The following is a 22,006-nucleotide window of genomic DNA, read 5'->3' on the forward strand; positions in this document are numbered from 1 at the left end:
AAAAGTGGTGGCGCTTTGAGGGATTTCTTCTCTGACAGGATTAATTCACCCTCACACTTTTCTTTTATCTCTCACACCACTCATGCAAGTCAGAATTACCGAAGACTGTGTGTATACGAATTGTTAAAAATAAATATTTGGATGGAAGGCATTTGCATAAAGAGGCGCCTTAATTTGCACCCCTTATCGCCAGGAAACAGTTGCAAGCATCAGCCAATGGCACTTGTTATACAAATGAGGATTAAGCGAAAAAAGAGAATCAATGAAGCGCACTTCGTTCTTCTGTTTCCAAATTTCCACGCTCCGCATCTCGTCGATGGCTTTGGTCTTCAGAAGACGCGGTGGCTGGAAGTGGGAATGATGTGGAAAAAATGAAACAGTATATATGAATGGTGGGTAGCGCAAAATCACTGCATCGGACTTTATCCACTTGAGATTGTCTCGTGTGGCAGAAGAGCGATGGTGCTTAGAAAGTGTTGTCGGGGGCGAGAACTGAATGTTGATGGAATCAAAGGAGAACCCTTGGATGGAATCACAACAATTGTGTTTATCCCTTCTATTCAATGATGGAGAAATTCACTGAATTGTGACCATATGGAATCGTTTGCACAGACTACAACACCATCATTCACCCTTAATGCCGGGTAGCCTTCCACCGCATGACTCCAGCCTCTCCCCATGGGGAGGCTTTCCTCTCCGTCAATGGTGTGACCTATAGATGAGTGAGCACGGATGATGCGAGCATTGTGATACCAGTACATATTATCTAATCCCTGAGACCAAGAAACACAACAATTCGTCGCTTATGATTCACCTCACACCCGAAATTCCTCAGCACCACCGCCCAAGTCCGAAACACACCGAGGTAAGCGCCTCAGAGATACTTGTGTATATTTATTTGTTGTGCTGCTTATGTGTTGCCATCCATCCGTCCAGGGCAAGCCCACATTCACATCCCGAGACACTGGGAAGGACAACAATGGCAGAATCCCCAGAAGGAAGATCTCTTACATGAAATACCATTTCTGAGGGATTTTCGAGACACCCACCAGCCCCAACATACCGCTCAAATGTGGTCTTTCTCATACACTGATTGCCAACTTGTCCTCAGCATCTTCCGCCCGACCACAGGGCGGATGAGACGTCCCGAAATATATGAGTTTGCGGATGGCACTGCATTGATGATGCCATATACACGGAGGAATGTGATCATATTCACAAACATCCGCATACACACGCCACCCACTGTGCCACCCCTTGAGCGCCGCCCACGTAGGAAAACAAAAGATATGAAAAGTGGAAGTTTGTGTCATTCATCTCGTCGAGAGTGTCGAGGAAAGGGGCGCAAATCCTCATCATCTTGATCTCTCTATGCCTCTCTGTTGGATCTACAATCGCAATACTACTTGGGTACATGTACATAGCCATAAGGAGAAGTCCTGAAGCGTTCAACATCGTCACTTGTGCAAAATCACTCAGCTGAGAGCGACATTTGGCAATGTAGAGATCGTGCAGTGTGTGTATATGTTGTACAGATTTTGTCAAAGTTACACAAGTTTTGAGTTTGTCAATCTGTGAACCTGTGGGTCAGACATACTCAACAAGACAGTTGAACGAAAGTTTAGGGTTTTGCGAAAGCAGTCGAAGTACGAATTCACAGAGTTCCACATTTTGCAGACAGAATCAATTGCCTCAAGGGACTGAAACAAGAAGTCGCATAAATTTTCTCACTGGATAAAGAGGAATAATCCTCAATAAAACAGAATTGAAAATTAAATCCATCTTACTGGCACTAACATCACACTTTGCTCCCCAACCCTTTGGGCGCCGCTACTTTACAGAACTCGTGTCGATAAATTTCCGAAATGGCCTTAGCATGAGAATACTCGGTTTATATCTGTGACTGAATTTTTTCCTCCCACCACCCGAAAGAGTTCTAATCCAATAATGTTGAGACGGTGGCTGAAGAACGTGAAAAATTGCCCCTATTAGAGAAGAGCGGGAATTTATTGGTGACACACACGCTCTCATGTTCTACCTCAATTGAATCTTGAGAGATGAGACAATGTCGAGATGATGGGCATATAAAGTTGATGGAGTTCATCTCGTATGAATTTGTGTGTCTCCACGTCGTGATTCATGCGCCTTATTTCACGTACAATTATCACTTTGCCATCAAGGGACAGACGTGGAGTTCATATCGTCGCGTGCTTATTTTATTATGACATGAATATTATTTACCACCCCTTTCGTTTCTCCGGAGAATCACATAAACACTCACACAATGTTGCCACTTCTCTCTGAGCATTACATTGTCAAAGTGGGTGCATGAACTTTCTCCACTCCCGAAGATGGGGTTGTGGGGTGGGAAAAGGGAATTGTCCGAGGCCGGGTTGGCTGAGGAAAATATTTCATATGTGAAGAGGCATAAATCTTGAAACAATTGATGGTGTGAATGCCCAGAGAAAAGGGACGTGTATTGAGGATTGCCGAGAGAATAGATTGTATAATTTCGCCACTTTGACAATCATCACCCTTGACGAGGATGCCTTGGTGAAGATTTGTTTGCCTAAGTGGGGTTTCTAGCCATTTTCCATTCATCCATTCTCGAGAGGACAAGGAACCGGCATTAAATTATTTATATTTAACAACAGAGTGAAAGGGAGAGAATATATAGCAGTGGATTTTCTTATGAAATCTCTTTCACTACATCATCCTTTTCTTGTTCACCCTTCAACCATCCAAGCAACTTGTTTACCATTTCAAAAGGACGGTAAATTTTGTAATTTCTAATGTTAGCATATCATTATCCACTCATGGTATGTAATTGTGTGGGTTCCTCAGCTATTGCAGAATGGCTCAAGCCGAAGCTAAAGTGTCCATCGTATGCTAGAGAACAAGTTTATTGTGTGTGTGGAGCTTTCATTGTTTATGCAAATATACATCCATCATCCTTTCCTCACAGCGCAGCTCAGTTTTCAAACGAGAGGAGGAAAATAGCGCTTTATATTGATTGCTGTATTCTTGAGACGTTCTTGAAGTTCCGCAGAAGTGTGTTAAAAAGTAATTTTTCACTACAATTCGCTTGCTATTGTGACACCGACGTCAATGGCTGATTACATGATTGAGTTACATAAGGAATCTCTGCTCTTCTGTGACTACCCGAAAGTGAATGGAGCAAGTGTTAAATGTCGACTGTCTATTTACGTTGCACATCCATTCTTGTGCACCGAAGAAGTGCAGGAGCAAAACGCAGCTCCCGAGCTCTTCCAAAGTGTGACAACACCTCGTTTTTACCACCTTGCCTGCAAAAATAAATATCATTGCATCCCAAGCCAGGAGAGTACACAAGTTGAGGACAAAAAGTGGTTCTGACAATTGTGGGGTGTTGGCTTTTTTGCACGTTGTCCGTGAGTTGAGGGAGAGAGTGTGTTGCTGGCTTGGTTGCTGGTGGAGCAGAAGTGCTGTGACTGCAAGATCGATAAGTGAGATACGCTTTAGCACCCAACATAGACAAAATATATACACATCGCAGAAACTATATCACGAATGAAAGTGGGTATAAAATAGTGCCATAGAGACATCTCTAGCGTACCACAAAATTTCCCCGTGAAAACATCCGACGACGTGTTGCAATTTCAGTGTGTCTGCATAAGACCCAATGAGGCGAAACTTGCTCTCTGACTGTGGAAGAACGTGTGCAAATGTATTGGGAATTTTTCCCGCCCTCGTGGCACAAAAGAGTCGAACATGGAACTAATTTAATTGTATTTTTACGCTAAAATTGCCATGAAAATGTACAAATTGGAAGCCCCTCTTGCCACCCACCGAATCGATATTGGTCGCGATGTGGGATGGCTTACATGGCAGAATGTGCAAAAGTATTGTCAGGGGTATTAACATAATTTGTAGATTTACAGAGATTTATATTTATTCGCAAATGTGGGTTACCGCAATACGGCGCTTTAAATTCCCAAAAATAAACTATCTTTATTTGAGTTCCACCCCCTTTTTTGGGTGGGTGGAGCATTTTTCGATAAAGTACCCCGAAAAAGTGGCATGCAAAAGAAATCGATGACTGCATGTCTGGCATAATTCTGTGGTTGCTTAAGCAATACATTCGGAGAGCTAGCTGTCATTTTCCACCAGGATCTTGCGTCCTTTCGCCAGAAGCGCAAGTGGAAGTGGAGTGAAGAAAATTTCCTCAGAGGAAGCTATAAAATGAATGTTAGAGGGTGGAAATGTGTGGCAAAGAAATGTGAAATGTGGAGTATATAAAACCATTTAAAATTTTATATTTTACTACTCTATTAAGTTACGAGGGATTCTTTCATTATGTCCTAGAGTTATGAGATAAGATATTAAGCTTGAAATTAGAGGATTAGTCTCATCTCTTAGATGTAACCCCTTAATTTCTGCTCCCCTATTATTGAATTTATTGCAGAAAAAGTATTTTTCGGGCATTGTTTTGCCCTCACTTCCGATCCATATTAATCTATCAAGTTCTCCTGCTGATGAGGAGGAATGGGGAGCCGGAGAGAGGCTGGCTCTGAGATCCACAATTGACCTATTTTATCCCTAAAATATAGCTGGAGCCCATTTGAATTGAATGGCAATTGATGTGTGTGTGCGAGGGGAGCGAAGGAGCTTTAAGGTAATATCTCTCGAGCTGATTGTGCTCCCCAGGCCAGGGACGGATGAAAAGGAAAGGCACGCCAGCTCAATGAGTTTCGGACGTGCCTGTGTCCGATATTCTCCATAATTTCCGACTGTTCCTGTAGCCACATTAATTGACCTCTGAAGTGGAATCGTCCACTGCTCATGTGTCCAAAAGTAGCCACTATCGCTGGGGATGCTTGAATGGATAGGAACTCAGATGAATGGCAATTATTCTTTTGCCGATTGACCATGAACTGAGAATTAATGACACACTTTGTTGACGATGGAAATTTTCAAGTCGATTCCTATTATTTGTACTTTGTCACAAACCGAAGTCTATGTTTTCCACGTGACTAAATTGACAACAGATTTTTCTCAGCTCTCGCGTGGAATTGCTCGTTCCTTTTCGCTTCACCTACTTCAAATTGGCTATAAAACTTATCCCTTCGGTGGATTTTTATTCGCGATACAGGATTTCTCGCTCTGCATTAACTTTAGAGCCCCATTTCGACGTGCTGGCGGTCCTACAAGTTGCTGTTGCACTAAATTGTGCTACATAAAGATTACCTTTTCGTTGAACTCTTACAATGTTATATCGCATTTTAATTGGTTTGCTTTTAAAGTTGAATTTATAATTAAATTTTACACACATTTGTCAGAGACTTTATCATTTTACAATATTAATGAGTATCTTCATTAAATATTTAGTCTCAAAATGAGAAATGCTGAAGGAAAAGTCAGACTTTATTAAGATTGGCGGGAGAAGTCAATATTTTCTGAGAAATTTTATTGAAATGCAATTCAATTTTTCTCCTTTGAATCCATTGAATCACATCTTACTATTCAAATTGAATTGTATAAGACGAAACTGGAGTTTATCAATATCAAAATAGGTGAAAATTCGACGTATTTGTTGCAATGGCTTGGAAGTTAATGAATATACGGAAAATTCTGGAAATAGATGAAACTTTCGTGAATTCGATAATGAAACTTTTTGCTTGAATGGAATTTCGTGAATATCTGAGTGAGCGGGTAAATATATAATATCTCTGAGCACTGTCGTCATATGTATTCCATTCAATCAGAGTGTCTCTATGCTCGGCCCGAAATGCGAGGGTGGCGAAATTGTTGAATGCTTAGCATGTGTTGAAGGGAATCGCATGACATGTGATTAAATACCACGAGTGGAATACATTTTGAGTATGACTGGGAAAAGTTATTTTCGCAAGTTGGGATGGAAATCAAAGGAAAGCATCTCACCTTCTTGACGGTGAAAAGTGTGTCAAGGCGAAGGCTTTTCGGGGCTGCTCCTCACCTGCACAACACTGCTGCCTGGCGCTCTAATGGGGTTTCTCGTGCAGAGGACTAATTTGTTCAGTAAGATTAAATTTTCCAACGTGGGCGGTGTGGGAGGTGAAAAATCGCAAAGTGTAGATGGATTAAGCACAGGAGAGGCTTTCAATACCATATCATTTCGCTCTGAAATCACACACACACACACACCCATAAGTTGAACTTCGTATGTGAGATGTGGGGGAAAAGCCTTATTCTGTATTCGGGCTATGTACAATATGAAAACTTCCGGTGAAACTTTGCCTCATGGAAGCTTTATCATCCCACCCACTGAGCCGCCGCGGTGTACTCAACACTGAATGAATAGAGCCATTCTGTGGAGATCTCATTTCACGCCAGCCTCAACTTTCAGCCCAGAATCCCTTCTTATTATTCCACATTAAACCATCACACACATGAGGGGCTCTCGCGTCCCATCTCACACACACACATACACAGTCCTCGCTCGTGGGCTTTCGCCAAGGGGGGAATATCTGGGCGAAGCCAGTCGAGTAGATCTGCTCTGAGTGTGAATTCTTTTATATGAATTTTGCCAGACCTTCGGAGCATTGCATTGAGCAGCAAGTGATTGCATGTGGTCAGGAGTATTTGAAAATTTTGCACAACAAAACTCTGGATCGTAAAATTAGGTTATGCTCCCCTTGGCATGAATTGGGCAGAGAGTGGGTGGTCGACTTCGACGATGCATGATGGAATGGTGAATTCGGTGAGCGCTATAAAGTTTCGCCGGGGCACAACCTCGCCATACGCTCGTAATTTTGTTATTTGAGTGAGGTAATTCTGAAAGCTTTAATTCAGCATATCATTAGGATATTACATACATAACAAAAGTGAAAAGTGTGCAGGGGTGACGGCACGAGGGGTGTTCTGAGAAATTTACACACTCCCACACACGCAGGCAGCCCAAGTGAAAACTCTTAGTATGGCTGTGAGATTAAACTTTTGAAACTTTCACTGCGAGTGGATGATTTAGAATGTTGGAGGCTCTCACCGAAATGTGAATTGCAAATCAAATTACAATTCTCTGTTATTCTCCTGAGGGCACGTTTGCATATGTCACCAGAGGACATTTGAATTGGGGCAAGGAAATGCCTTGAGCGGGTCGGAAGCCACGTCGGGATTGGCCGAGTTGTGCATGCTTTGCTGGGTGATATTACGCGAAGTAAAATTTGTACATTACACGTTTCGCTGTTTGATATCACCGGAAATTTAGCTACACTCTCGTATTGATTTATTCGAGATGAAAGAGTGAAAATCAGCGTGATTGAAAATGCAGGGCGGAAATCATTAATTTCACTGGGATGGTTTTCACGTGGCGTCCAGAGGATTTATATTCTAAAAAAAAGGCGTAAATATTTGAAGAAGCCCACAACGGATTTGAATCCTTTTTCCGAGGGTGAACGTAAAAGCTGTATGACACAGAATAACCCTGAAAAGCTACTCTGTACATTGGTTGACTAATGGAAAATTTGTGTAGTGTATTTTTTCCCCTCTCCCGAGCAATATTGCCGTAATATATGTATTTTCTGCAGCAAAATGCAAATCCTTCGGCTGAAAAATTCAAAGTGAATAAAATATTTTCACATTATTTCTATTTTCTATCACAATTTCGCCAGCAATGGTGCTCCTCTTCTGTCTGTATAATATCCACTGCACACGACAGACGTCGCATGAAATATTCAGAATGGTAAACTTTGGGAGATGGCAAAACTATTGACAATTGGTTCAAAGTAGTAGCATTTTCAATTGCCGTGTTGGTGAAAAAATATTAAACTTAATCCCCTGGGGATGCATTCAGCAGTGGGGTGGCAAAAAGTGTTCATCATGTCCCTGAAATGGTATAGTTTTGTTGCTGTGTCAGACCATGTAATTCCAGGACGATCCCCTGCCAGGCATTTTGAGGCCACCGAACGTGAGGCTTTTCCCTTCCAATGGACGTCGTTTTGGACATGTCGAGGCGGCGACATGAGACGGAAGTCAATTGGGCAGAGTGGGTTTTGCTACATACAGTACAGTGCATCACTCAAGTGAGGCATCTTTCGTCACTTTAAATTTCAATAAGTGGATGTCTCCAGACGCTTTTCCCTCCGTCACTAATACATTGTGACACCGTTCCTGGGCGCTTCTCCGCAAGAATGTTTCACGATGTGCCTTTAAAAAGTAATGGAAGTCATAAAAGCTCCGGCGGGAGTGTCTGCTCAGGGAGAAAAAAGATGGAAATTTATTGCAATTATTTCTGCTTGAAGACAATTAATGAGTGGCGAAGAGGGAGGCCAGCAAAGCACAGAGAAGGCATAAGAGAAAGTGTAGAGCAATAATTGAGCTAACTGGGTAATTATTGATGATAATTCCCCGTCCTGACATCGTTATAATTCAGAAAACTCTAATTGCATCCCAGGATTGGAGTTCGCATGGGAGAACTGTGAGTTGTTCAATTAGGGAAATCAGAGGGTGACAAAAACTTTCCTAATTACAGTGTGATTTTCTCCCATGTATTTTCATCACTCTTTTTATTTCCCTCCTCACCGCTCACCAATGGCATCGATACACGTGAAAATTACTTAAACGTGCCATTTGGCAAACAAAGAAATACGATTCTTGGATCGGGAGTGATTAAAAAGTTCATGAAAGAATTCTCTCATTTCTCTCCTTCACTCTTGGCGAACTACAAGTTGAGAAAATAAAGTTTTTCCCGGGATTACAAAGAGATTCTGAAAGTTTATCTACACACCATCTACTGTATTGCTGATGTTATTAAAAAGTTAGGCCTATTATAATTAGTCTAATTGTTTCTAGAGTGTTACGATGTGATATGTAGCCTTGAGAAGTGGTGATTTCCTCATAGAGAAGTTGCCTGAATAAAGTACATTACCGAGAACTCGTTTAGTTCGATTTAGAGAATATAATTCTATATTGCTTCCACTTCAAATTTGGACTCTGTATTAGAAAAATCTTACCTTGTCAAGTCGACTTATTTACCCTTTGAACGAGTTGAAATTCATATTCATTAATATGCATGAAAATTTGCTCTTTTCTCTGTTTTTGCAGGATCAACATGGGGAGTTGGAGGAATCTGGTGTTCATTTTGGCCATTGGAGCGTGTCTGATTGAAGGTAAACACAGGGACAGGGTGAGGGACAGGGAGGTGAAGTGGGACATTGAAGCGAAATGGGAGAGACCAACCCTCCCTCCGCCCGCCACGACGATGACCAGTGTGAATTTGTGCGAGAAGAACCCCAAAATGAAGCTCGTGTGCCACTGCACACACGGCAATAACAGCGAGCTTCTCGGCGCCGATTGCTGGATCTTCAATCCCGAAGTGCCGCGCTCGGACCCCATTTGGGACGCCTTCTATGCGCACACGTCCATCGAGACGCTCAAGTTTAGCGTGTACAAGCCCGGCAATTTGACCCACATTCCAACGGAAATCATCCACCACTTGCCCAATCTGAAGGACTTCTCCGTGCAATATGCTGAGGTGCCGGAGATAGGAAGCTATACGCTATCCAACAGGAGTCATCTTACGCGGGTGGAGTTCAAGAACTGCAGCATGTACGCTCTGCGGAGGCACGCATTCGTCCACCTTCCCGCCCTCGTGGAGATAAATCTGAAGTTCAATGAAATCATGGACATCGACAGACACGCATTCAGCAATCTGCCCAATCTGGAGCGATTGCTTCTGGGCTATAACAATATCACGAGTCTACATGATGAGGTGTTTATCCACCTGGGCAAATTGACTGAGCTCTATCTCCAGTACAACTTGATTGCTATCCTCAGCCGAGAGGTGTTCAAAGGACTCGGCAACCTCAATGTGCTCGATCTCTCTGGCAATCACATCACCTTTGTGGGCGACACCGTGTTCGCCGAGCTGTGGAGTCTCGAGGAATTGTATCTGGACAGCAATCGCATTGAGGTAAAGAATTTGCGGTTGTTTGAAATGTATGAAAAATTTCAGTATGTTTTCCCTTAAACAGAAAATCTCCGAAAGGGCCTTCGATGGACTCAACAATCTGAAATTGCTCAAGCTGAGCCACAATCACCTCGTGTCACTGGAGAAGGGCGTCTTCACGGTGGTGCCGGCCCTAAAGTCTCTCTATCTCAACGACAATAAACTGGAAACGCTCACTTACAACAACTTCCTTCCCATTTGGGACAACCTGCTGGGTGTTGACAGCGTGCTCGGGATTTCTGGTGAGTTTCTCAACTCTTCTCCACTTTGCCCACAGCATGTCCATTTTAATTGAATCCCATTGTTTGCACGCAACGATGAAAAATTGCAGTGTCGCACTCACAGGCTGCCCATGGCGACAAATAAAGCTCTCTCTCTCTCGCGCCGTCGAAAAAAGCGGCCGAGAGTGCAAGAGAATGAAGTGTTGATGGTGCAAAATGGGTGCGAGGTTGGCATAGGCGAGAGAGAGCGTTTGAAATGGGGGTGGACATTAATTGAGGGCAGCCAGACAATTCCATTTATGGGCGAGAGATTTACCTCTGCTTGCCGGCAAATAGCAGAAGAGTTCAACCTCATGATGGGTTTTTGCTGGGACGCAAAAAGCTCCAGCAAAAGGGGTGAAATAATATCTCCGCACGTTTCTAGACAATGTTTGCTTACCGTGTATCAAGTGGTGTGTTAAATGTTCAAACAATAACAATGCTGAGGGGATGATTTTGGGGTGGATTTCTCCAAGGGAAAAATGCGGCCAAAAATTTCGCTTATGTATTGCAATATGAGTTTATTTTATAATTTTAATTGGCCTGTCCTCAGGGAACTCTTTCTCCCTCCTCATCTTCCTGCGATACAATCTGATTGTGTGTTTACTTTGGTCTCTTCATCAACCGTTCTCTTTCATTTCTACTTCCACCTTTCGGCTCCTTCACCACCCCAACTCCGCACAACAGGCAAGAAAAACTGTCTTGCTCCTCATTGTCTTTGGGAATGTGGGAAAAATACCCGGGAAAGCTACATATTTTCAGAATATTGCAAAAGTTCCGTGAAATATTGGGAGATGAGGAAATTTTTGAAATCTCACAAGTCAAACGATCGTTTTGAAAAGTTCAAAAAAAGCAATGAAAAGTCACTTTTGAAAAGTTACACGAGCAAAAGGTATATAAAATAATACATATAATGGGAAAAGACAGGGGAGACGATGATGGGATTTCAAATTATTCCCTGCCAGTCGCGCCGGAGGTAATTTATCCCCTGTGCGCCACTGCTCAATTGTAGGTATACATTCGCCATTACAGATATTACCTATTTTTCTTTGAGATGCAAATTTTCACAAATCGATCGATTGAGCATCCGTCCGGGGGTGTTTGGAATGGCCCTCGTGAAAATTCCCTGAAACTTTCCCTCCCTCGCGTGGAATCGCCCGCAGTGCGCCTGCCATACAATTCGCATGCCGTGGCGACGACACGAAAATTGACTGTTGCTGAAGGTGAACATCCGGAATGGATCGTTAGGCCGTCTGTTTATCGTCAGAGATAGCATCTTACCTGCGGGTGACACGTCGTTGCGATAATAATGCTCTCGGGACGGCTCTTCGTTGGCCGCTCCTTTCGCTCCGCCGCATCCGTGGCAAGGCATGGTATCTGATGCTCCGCTGTGGGTTATCTGCCGAATTTACGTGGACGTCTGATGATTTGGCATCGGTGTCGCTGAAATTTATGTCCTCCAAGTGCGCGCATTGATCCGCTAGACGCTGCCAAGGGGTAGTTCACTGGGCGTGGAGCCAACGCCACTCTCGGACACTGTGTAATTGAGTATTAGGGAGATTGGGAGACTTGCCAAAGGGCTGAAATTAAAAAAGAAAAAGAGAAACCACCAGAACTCGCAAGTCTACTTTAAAGTGAATAGAAAATAGTCATCAACCGAAACATCGGGAGAAATGGTTAACGAGAAGTGATATCATGCATGAAAGTTACATGGAAATGAAGACAGAGTGAAAAAGGCGGATGATGGGAAGATTGGCGACTCATGTAATCGATTTTATAGCTTACAATATTCTGTCAGGGCGAATTCCTGAAAGATTTTCACCATTCAGCGTTTTGGGATTTTCTGTTCAAATCCACCCTGTCGACCGTCGCTTCGCGTTCTCGCCTTGCCAAAGGTGGAATGGATATTCGTTGAAGAATATGTATTTCCTTCGAGGAAAAACTCGATGCTCCACTTCAATTACACCCTCGGGAAACTATTACATTCCGCAATAGCATTTGATGGGAGAAAATTTGTAAATTGTTGAAGAGACGGAGTACAATTTTCCCTCCTTCTCTCTGTCGTTTGCCAGCATTTCAAATGGGTGAAAGCACTGTTTTCCTATCTCAATGGGGATCTCTGGAATTTTCACAAGGAAGATTCTGGCAAGATAAAACGCTAGAAGAATGCTTCAATTTCGAAGCGAAAAAAGCACTTCCTCTACAATTTATGCAAAGAATATTCGCCGAAAACGATTTTGTTATGCATGGTTGATATTTATGCGAACAAATTAATTGGAAATTTGTAATTGATTTTACGATGTGAGTTTATGCAGATTTCTCATGCGACTTGAAGTTCTTTTGGCATCTAACTTGACCTAGAACAATGCCAAATTAATTTTCTCATCTCCCGAGAGTTTCTGGTCAGCATGCCTATGTTGCTAGTGAAGTGTAGAAAATGATGTCAGAAGTTTGTGTTTTTGGAAGTACTCAAAGCCACGAAGCAATTCCGATGAGGCATGTGAGGCACAACAACAATTCGGGGACTGTGGAGGGAGCAGCTAAAGCCGCATGTATATCTTATTAAACAGGATATGTAGGACAAACTTTGAATGAATTTCCACCATTCGCTCTGATGCTCTTCTTAAAATTCATCATCGTGCTGTTTGTTTCTGGTAATCTTCCCGATGTTTCTCCCATCATTCACAGTTTTGCAAGACATGCAAAGTCTTCTCGGCGTGGAGAAAGTTAAAGCAGGAAATTCAGTGACGTATGAACTCACATTGAAACGCAGATTGTTTAGTAATACTAAAAAAATATACTTCATTGAAATGCTTTCCTTCACACGTAAATTATTCGACTTCTCGTGTTGTAAAAAGTTGCAGAATTTTGTAAGAGCTCAAAATAAGAAGCACTCTAGCGTTTGAGTAAGTTAATCTCGCTCTATATAGCCAAGCAATTGTATGTCTTTTTGCTGCAACTGCTTGAGCTTCAACTCTGTGCACATTCTTAAAGCTCTTATTTCTCATGGGTATGCTTATCGGGTTGCGCGAGAGCGAAGTGAAGTGCAGATGGAAGTTGAGGAAGATGAAGTGAAAAGGTTCATTTGCAGTTTGTTAAAATTTATAATAATTATTTTGTGTGTTGCCGAGGGTAACAAGTGGCATGAAATTTACGCCGGAAGATCAGTCAATCAAGTTGTGTGACACCATGAAAACTCTCCGTCTCAGTGTTTGCTTGGCAGCGTCGCTCCGTTGTCTCAAATGGTAATTATCTTCTGGGGTGGGCTGCTGAACACCCCCCAGCAGCATAAGCAGGCAGCGCGAGCAAAGTGCTGCTCGATGGTGTCTTCATTTCACCTTCCTCACACCGCACGAAAGCTGGGGCGTGGGAGGTGATAAAATGCCGTCTATTGTCTCCTCATGCTCGCTGTGCACGCCTCAGCTCGCGATTCACTCAATCTCATGAGTTTGTCTAATTAAAAGTTGCAAAAGCGTGTTCTAATTCAATCAAAGAAGTTGCTTCACTTTTTCCTTGCCGGCTTCCTTTGCTTGCGCTTCGTCCTTGCGAAACGGGGTGAAGCCGTTCATCCTGCAGGACAAGAGAGTTACACCAGAAATTGTTGTGAAAATACATGCTCATATATTGCTGTTAGGATAGGAAATGGAAAGGCTCATTTTGGTGTGCGGAAAAGCTTCACGAAGATGAAGTACCACATCGCGAGTAGAAAGAGGATTTTACCCAAACGAATTGGACGGGGACACGCTGTAATATTTTTGTCTGCGATCTCATTAGTGAAATTCCCATCGTGTTTTTTTTTCCCGCTTCCTGCCGCTACAGAATATTTGTCCTCTTTTTTTTTCAATTAATCCTTCCCCGTGTTTCCGCTTCTGTGCACAAATTGAGGGATACTCGCAGGTCATAAATTTCCCGAAATATTGCACGCAAAGTTCTGTACGGCGAAATAGCAGGGAGAGACTGATGTTTTTCTTTCTTTTGCAATCTGCAGATAACCGATTCGTCTGTGACTGTCGACTAATGTGGATCTACGATCTGAAGAATCGCACGACAAACCATGAACTGGCACGCAGTCTGAAGGAGGTGGATTGCATGTTGTACGACAGGAACAGCGTGCCCGAGGAAATCTTTTCGAATACGGTGAAGGAGAAGAACGACCGAAATGGAGACTACTACGATGACGCCGGCTACGATAATCAGGGCGATACCTTCGCTTTCGAGCAACGAGACATCGATGTTGGCCGCAAAGTGCAAGTTCTGGACTTCGGTGCTGAGAATCTTCCCTGTCCAGAGGAGCTGAGCGATCCCACTGAAGTCCCGCTCTCCAGGGAGTCCATCGGAATGGTTGACTTGGGGCTCCACTCGAGCGCCGCTTCCTGGACACTCTTGGCCGCCTCGCTTATCAGTCTGCAGACAGTAATGGTGGCCATGCTCTGCTAATTTCCGCTTCGGCAAACCTGCAGCTGATCTTTGTACATAGTAATCGCTGATCAAGTAGGTAGACTTAAATTATTTTACTGTCCTCAGACATTCTTCATCTAAAGCTCATCCCATCAAGACCATTGTCACTCTATCGCATTGTCTCCGTCGATGTGTCTGATCTTTCCTTCTGATGGTGCTTCTTGTCACTGGAATGAATCTATGCGCGATATGCCAAAAAGTCTATAAAATAAAAATATATCTGTATTGTGTGCGAAAAGGATAAAGGAGAAGAGAAAATGATTGACCAGGAAATTATTTATCAAAGCTATAGAAGATAATTTGGAATTAATAGTAGATATTTCAATATATGTATGTAGAAATTTAAGTTTCAGCACTTTTTCAGCATGAAAAAAAAGGATTGCACTCAACTAAATCTCCCCTATATTTCCACCAGAGACGAAAAGGGATTACGAGTGAGGATGAAACCTAGAAAAGTGAGGTATTTAGCAAGGAAATCCACATTGTGCTACTTTGGGTTGATGAATGAAAAATGAGCTTCTGTCGCTGTGTGAAGAAAACTGTGAACGCAAAAAAACTGTATGGGATTTAACTCATTTTCCATCATTTTACCCATACAGATGCAAAAGCGTGGAAATGGTGAATATTGTACAGATCTATCGGGATAGAGGAGGAAGGGAATTGAAATAATGAAACAATCAATTTCACAGACAGTTGCGATGCATGTAAATGAGAAGAAATTCATCAATTAATCCGCTACGGGGATGGAAAAAGGCCCGTTGAGGAAAATTACGTCTTATTTGGTAGCCTGGCAAGAGGGTGAATAGCAAGACTTAGTGACTGCAAAATCTCTTGAGCTATTTGAATATTGTGGCTTTGGATTTAATTTCGCAAACATGCTCATCTCATGTGTACATACTATACTTTCAATAACACCACGCGTCATGTCTTGTCAAAATATCAAATCCTCCCATCTCCGTTCCTGCAAAAGCCCGCCCATACATGCGATGATTTTGGGAAAACATGGAAATGTCATTTATAATTACCCGAGCTTCACCATCATTATTCCTCAGCGTCGGTGGAGACCCTCTGGGGGTTGTGGCGGCGGTGAAAGGAGAATTTCCGGCTGGCAAGTTTGCCCTGAAGTAGTGCGGAGGATTTTCCGAGAAAATTGTTCAGCAGATGGAAAATTTCGAGTTGAATTTGCAATGAATACAGGTTGTTGTCGCCCTTATTGAGTTGGCCTAAAAATAGCTCTCAGGAATCAATCATTTAGAGTGAATGCCTTGAATGGAATTAATAATGACTGAAGAGTAACTTATGGGCGGTGCACTGAAAATCCTTTTGGTCACTGTGTGAGTCAGGGGATAAGTGGAAGAAATGAAATTCAATTTATTTTATCTATTGTTAGATTGTGAGTGACCCAGATTTTTTTCCTCACGCCTTTTATATGATTTTTATGATATCTGTGCTGAAAGGAAAATACGCAAGATGAATAAAGGACTCTTCAAAGTCATTATTAAGGCAGCAAGGGTGGTGAATTTCTATGAATGTCAGAGAGTCTGGCGGAAAATGTGTCGATGCCCTTGTTAATGAATGGTAAAGGATCACTCACTGTCTATTACTGTAATTCCCTTTACATATATGCGTAATTGTCGCGCTTAAGACTATACAATTCAGTGAAACTTTGACTGAACGCACGCGCCCCTAAATTGAAAAATAATTGATGTGTCTCCTGATTTATATACAATACATGTGCACATTGAATAATAATAATAACCGTGCTGAGGTTATTGTGAATACCTTTGTGCGTTTGATAATGATCTCAATGAATACACTATTAATATAATGAGTATTTCTTCGATTTTTCCCGCTAAATGAAATCATTCTGTCAAACCCTTACTTTCTAGCCTTTTTCTTGTAATTCATATTTAATTTATTCACAGTAAGTTCAACCTACTTTAGCTGCTCAAGTTATTTCCGAAAACACATGGAAAAGCGAAGTGTTTCATCGGCTTCACAAGTGGAAAGGGAGGGGAGAAGATGTATTTTTGTAGCAGAAAGTCTTACTTCTTCATGAGGTATCATTAGTCGGCGATTAAGCTGGCTTTCGAAACTTTCCAAAATGTGTCACTGTCGTCACTGTCCTCTGGCGCCACACCGAATTCTTCACTTCTGCTATACATCCTTGGGCTGTGTCTTTACCTCGGCGAGGGTGAATGGCAAGGAGATCCTTGTTAGGCGGTGAAATATGAAAGCATTACATATTCATTGTGGGTGAATGAGAGTGAAAGTGCGTGATATTCGGGGTCTCCCCTCTTGAAGGAGGAGGAGGAGGAAGAAGAAAAAAAATTGTAGATGGGTGATTCTCATTGATATTTTGCATATCTTCTCCTCATCGACTGTCGCCTACATTCTGCGGATTTTCCATTGAATTTCACCCAGTGTGAAAGTGAAATAAAGTGGCACGCGATTAAGCCTTGTGGCTGATGGATAAAAGACGCGGCGATACCAATTGAATGGAAATTCTTTAATAGATTTTTTCCTCTCACTGAAAGATTCTCTTCCCGTTTTGTACTGTCATGCGCTACAATTTCCGTGTGATTGTACCGAGAGAGAGAAAGAGAGTGAGGGATTATATGCCAGTGAGTGCACGGATAGTAATTGTCTGTTGCCTTCCGTTCTCATTTCCCTCACTTTTATTCCCATATCGTCAATTGGGGGAAAAATACTGTGAGGCATTATGGTGAAAGAGCTATATAAGATGTGTAATAAATTTCACGAATTTTCTAAATACCACTGCGTGAGTCTTGTCGGAAAAATATGAAAATTTCACACAACAGCAATCCTAACAATTTCCTCAGACGACTTCGAGCATTCTTCGGAACGCGTGCATCAATTGAGGAAGAGAGACAGTTTGAAAAAAAAGACACGCAACAGCATTAGACATATATTATGCATTAAGCGGGATAAGTTTAGCATAGAAGACTTCCCCTATTACAGTACGATGTGAGTGATGATGAAAAGAAATATGGATTAAAATCAGACCTATGAAAGTAAATTAGAGACTTTGTAAATAATTAAAGTCTGTGTAGAGAAAGGGGAAGGAATTTGAGGCATTGCGTGGAGAAAGGAAGACATTTGTGTCAGATTTTCGCTTCAGTTGCCCACAATTTCTTCAGCAATCAATTTCTATCGTAATAATTTTATAGGTCAAGTGTAAAAAGAGTTCATTAGTGAGGCGATAAGGTATATGTTAATGGAATTAAGGTTTAGCATTCTGCGTGACGACACATCAGTTTTATTCATAAGAAGCGGGAAAAGGAATGATTTAGGAGAGGATGTCTATAGAATATTGCGCTATTTGCCATCACATTATGACTTTTCATAAGCTGTAGTCTAACGAGAATTCTAGTAGCGATCATAACTTATATCATAAGCCACTGGTAGTGCTAAATTAGGGTAAGAGAGGATGATGAGAGGAGTGAATATTTTCCACAACGGAAGGAGGATTGTGTCATGTTGTATTTTGATGTGAGTACAATTGAGTGATACAAATGACTAATATTTTTTATACCCAATTTGCGTAAGGAAAGCATTTTTTCTCTCTTTAGTCGACGTGCTTTTCCTCCTACTTTATCTGTGTACACTCTAGAACGTCGACAGAGAGATGGTGAAAATGACCAAAAAGGAAACTTTTTTAGGTGAATGTGAAGGTATATTATGAAAGTTTAATGTGGAGATCGATTGATGAATACATTAGGACACTTTATCACTGAATCAATAGGAGAGATATTGAGAAAATACCATACATAATAAATAAGTTTCTATTTTGTCAAGTATAATTATGAATATCTGAAGAGAAAAACTATAATTGTAGCTTAAAATGAGAATAATAGAATAACTTTTGGAACTAATAGAACACACATCCATAATAGAATGGACAAATTTTGTCAATTATTTCTAAATATATTTATTTATAAATTAAGAATGTCGAATTTCTCCTTACAATTTCCATTACTTTACTGACAATTTTCCTGCAATCAAGTTCACTCTCACATAAACATAGCGTAAAAAGATTAAGGAAGGAATGGTAAACTAAATACTAACACTCACTGTAAGGATTAATTATAAATGAAATTAGCTGATAACACCAGTTTATTAAGATATTTAAGAACATTTTGGCATACAATACAATGTAATTTCCGTAATCACGAGTTTAGGAACGGCGAATCACAGCTAGAATAGAAAACCACCCTTAATTTGAATAATGGTATTAATATTCATTTCATTGAGTATTTTTCAGCTGACTTACTGTACCTACATATATCATCGTGAATTTGTATAAAAAAAAACATGAAGAAAGAACTAATAAAAAGGAACATTTGTGAAGAAAATGAGAGTGAAAGCAACAAGCTGTCACTTTAATTGTTATTAATTTGCTGCTAAACAGGTAGAAATTTTCACAATTTCCGTGCATTTATCCAGTGGTGAGTGGCAGAGAAATGGGAGCCTGTGCTGTGGAGGTGATGTGTGTGGGATATGGAGCTCATATAAATCGACACACATAATTGGCAATCGATAAGAAAAAGGGAAGCTATTATGGTTTCCAATTTCCTCCACCACAGGAGTTGTTCGGCTCCTTTCTGCAGCTTGAAAATTGTCCCTCTGATGGCACTTCTTCCCACGCGACCTTCATTGACTTGTGTGTATAAACAAAATATGATTTATCCACGCTCAATCTAGACAAGTGGCCCATGTTTGTTCCGTGATTCATGCCATATTGTCGTGTTCGACTCCGGATTTCTGATTCGTGGCTGCGATCTAATGATGGATAGCTCCTGAATGAGCCTCAATGCGTAGCTCCAGCGCGGGTGGCTTTTAGCGTTTCTGCACTACAGTCAATGTTTACCCATGTAAGGGCAATTGAATACGTCTTTCGTGTTTTCTACCGCACCCAGAATTGCCCATAATTTATCACCCTCGCTTTTTGCAGTGTTCAGATATTTTTTATCACAAAAAATTGGCTGTGTTCAATCGTGTCCCCGAAGGCAGAAAGGTGAAATATATTTGTCTCTAAATATGGTTCAATTTATAAATTACTATAATTACTTAATTGAAGGGTGAAAACTGCATTTCGCTAATTGATATTGCAGACTGAATGTTTAAAATAACTGCTCAATGATTAACATTGCACTCTGGATGGACAGTCATGACTTGTATACGAACTTAAATTTAATTATACTGAAATTGTCAATGATCCATTAAATTTTATAGTAGATAGCTGATAGATTTGAGGTAGATTCTTTCTATCTTGAGAGACACGCAATAAATATAGATGCTAAATTTACGCCATCGGTTTTCCGGCCTATCCTTCGGCCCGTCATAAATAACATCCCAATTGACACTTTAAACAATCTCATGATTATAATCGCGCCCTATGTACAATTCTTCACAATCAATTTCAGGGCCCTAGGGTCCTGGAAATTGCTTCTGATTATCGCCTTATTGCGTTTCGGTGGGAATTTTTCATCCTTTCTCTTGTGGAATGTTTCACTTTTAAATCGATGATCAATGATATAGGGAAAAGGAATGTTGCTTGGGTGCAAAAAGTGGACGTGGAAGGGCAGAAAAACGACCAGCAATAAAATGCTGAAGTGAAGGCGCCAGAGGAATTACAAAAGGGAGAATTCTGCGGATTTGAGTTTTATTATTTTCCAGCTTCTTCCCCTGCGTCATGCCCATGCTGAAAGGCGTCCGGAAGAGTGAAATATTTTATCTGGAGTAGGAAAACAAACGGTAATCCCTTAAGTATTAAAATATCGAAATTTTATGCAATTCCTCGTACGCTCGCACGGTCGGTGAGACGCTCTGTGACACCCGCCGAGCTGATGACATTGCCAAGAACAGCATCGCCTTCCGGAAGCGTCGCCTCCAGCTGCGAAATGAGCTCATAAAAGGTGCCACGCTCATTGGAGACTTAAGGAGGCGACTTTGGGTGGCTATTTTTCATAAATTACAGGCGCTCGTCGTTTATTTAAAATAATTTGATGGGCTTCCCGCTCAGGCCATTCGCTTTTTTATTCCGTATCTCGCTCACACTGTGGCATTTCAGCAAAACTCACCCCCGCACATTCAATTGCTGCTATATATATCTGCTATAGTATTCATTTTCGTGGACAGCGAGCGTGAGAACCACGATTTGGCGGGTGGGCGAGAGCAATAAAAGAAATGAAATGCCCTCGCATTCAGAGTTGGAAGGAAGCAAGATGTATCATGAGGGATTAAGATCACGCAATCATATTTTATTCATCTTTCATCACTGGTGGACAATTTACGTGCGGAAATGGCTTTAATTTTGCCAATTCTTCACGTCATTATTCTCACTGCAAGGTAGGAATGCTTCGTTTTGTATCAGTAAAAACAAATCAATGAAATATCCTTTCATAATTTATGCTGCTTTGATGGAATTCCTCAATCTTTCGCTGGAAAATTGGCTTTTCACCCTTTCTATTTCTACCTGATGTATCGATCTTCAAAGGCCGTGTTTTCAGCCCATTATACATAGTGGATGCGAATTCCTTCAGTGAGGAATTCTTTATCCAGAAGCGTGGAATAGAGTGGAAATTCCACGAAATTACACGATAGTGTGAATTCACATCCTGACACTTTTAGTGTGAATCGCTTATCTGATATTGCTGGTGGGTGAAATTCCTCTCAATTATCTTCATCCCAACCTAGATAAGTTTCAATTCGCTTTGCACAGCCATTCGCACCCTCGCAGCGATCCATAGTGCTGGCAGTAATAAAATATTATGTAAATGCGAAGAGAGGACGCACAGTCTGTTAATTTCGTGTAATTTTTCATCCCATATCGCACTTAATTGTATGGCTCGAGAGTGGCGTTCCTGAGCGATGATTGCGTGATCGTTTGCATGGATTTCGCCGCAAAAGACGTCGAGTGCCGGGCGTGAGGGTGGAATTCAGGGGTGGTTGAGGATATTTTTCAGTGGACAGGCATCATCTGGTGGATTTTTCTCAGCTTCACATCTGCCACCCATAGTGGCATATCACGAATTTTCCTCTTGTTATTTCATCCCCATGTGATTTATTCATGGGAGAAATTCATTTGTGAGACATTCAGCCAACGTCTCTCCAAGTTTGGTGAAAAACTTCCGCTGAGTGTGAGAGCTGGAAAGGAGTGAAAAATATGTTTCCTACCTAAAGGAGGAAGTAAACCCTGTCTCTTGGATTGCATTGTGTTATGCTGAAAAGTGCATACAGACATCTCACGAGAATTACTCTGCGATGAATTGTCCTGGCATCTCGGAAAAGTTCTGGCGTG

General features: G+C 41.6%; 1 protein-coding gene and 1 long non-coding RNA gene across 2 annotated transcripts in view; both read left to right on the forward strand.

Moving 5' to 3' along the window:
* Positions 1-9,236, forward strand: part of LOC132264771 (uncharacterized) — a 43,150-nt gene extending 33,914 nt beyond the window's left edge. Inside the window, exon 3 of the long non-coding RNA XR_009468547.1 lies at positions 9,061-9,236. This is a non-coding gene — a long non-coding RNA (uncharacterized LOC132264771). The remainder of the gene's footprint in view (positions 1-9,060) is intronic.
* A 14-nt stretch (positions 9,237-9,250) lies between these two features.
* On the forward strand, positions 9,251-19,058 carry LOC132264772 (connectin-like). The gene is made up of 3 exons (XM_059765088.1): positions 9,251-9,928; positions 9,990-10,206; positions 14,213-19,058. Exons 1-3 carry the CDS (start codon positions 9,254-9,256, stop codon positions 14,659-14,661), a joined length of 1,341 nt encoding a protein of 446 aa, XP_059621071.1. The 5' UTR covers positions 9,251-9,253; the 3' UTR covers positions 14,662-19,058.
* The last annotated feature ends 2,948 nt before the right edge of the window (positions 19,059-22,006 follow it).

Source organism: Phlebotomus argentipes, unplaced genomic scaffold (genome assembly GCF_947086385.1).
Source record: "Phlebotomus argentipes unplaced genomic scaffold, Phlebotomus argentipes genome assembly contig_2, whole genome shotgun sequence".
Classification (NCBI taxonomy): domain Eukaryota; kingdom Metazoa; phylum Arthropoda; class Insecta; order Diptera; family Psychodidae; genus Phlebotomus; species Phlebotomus argentipes.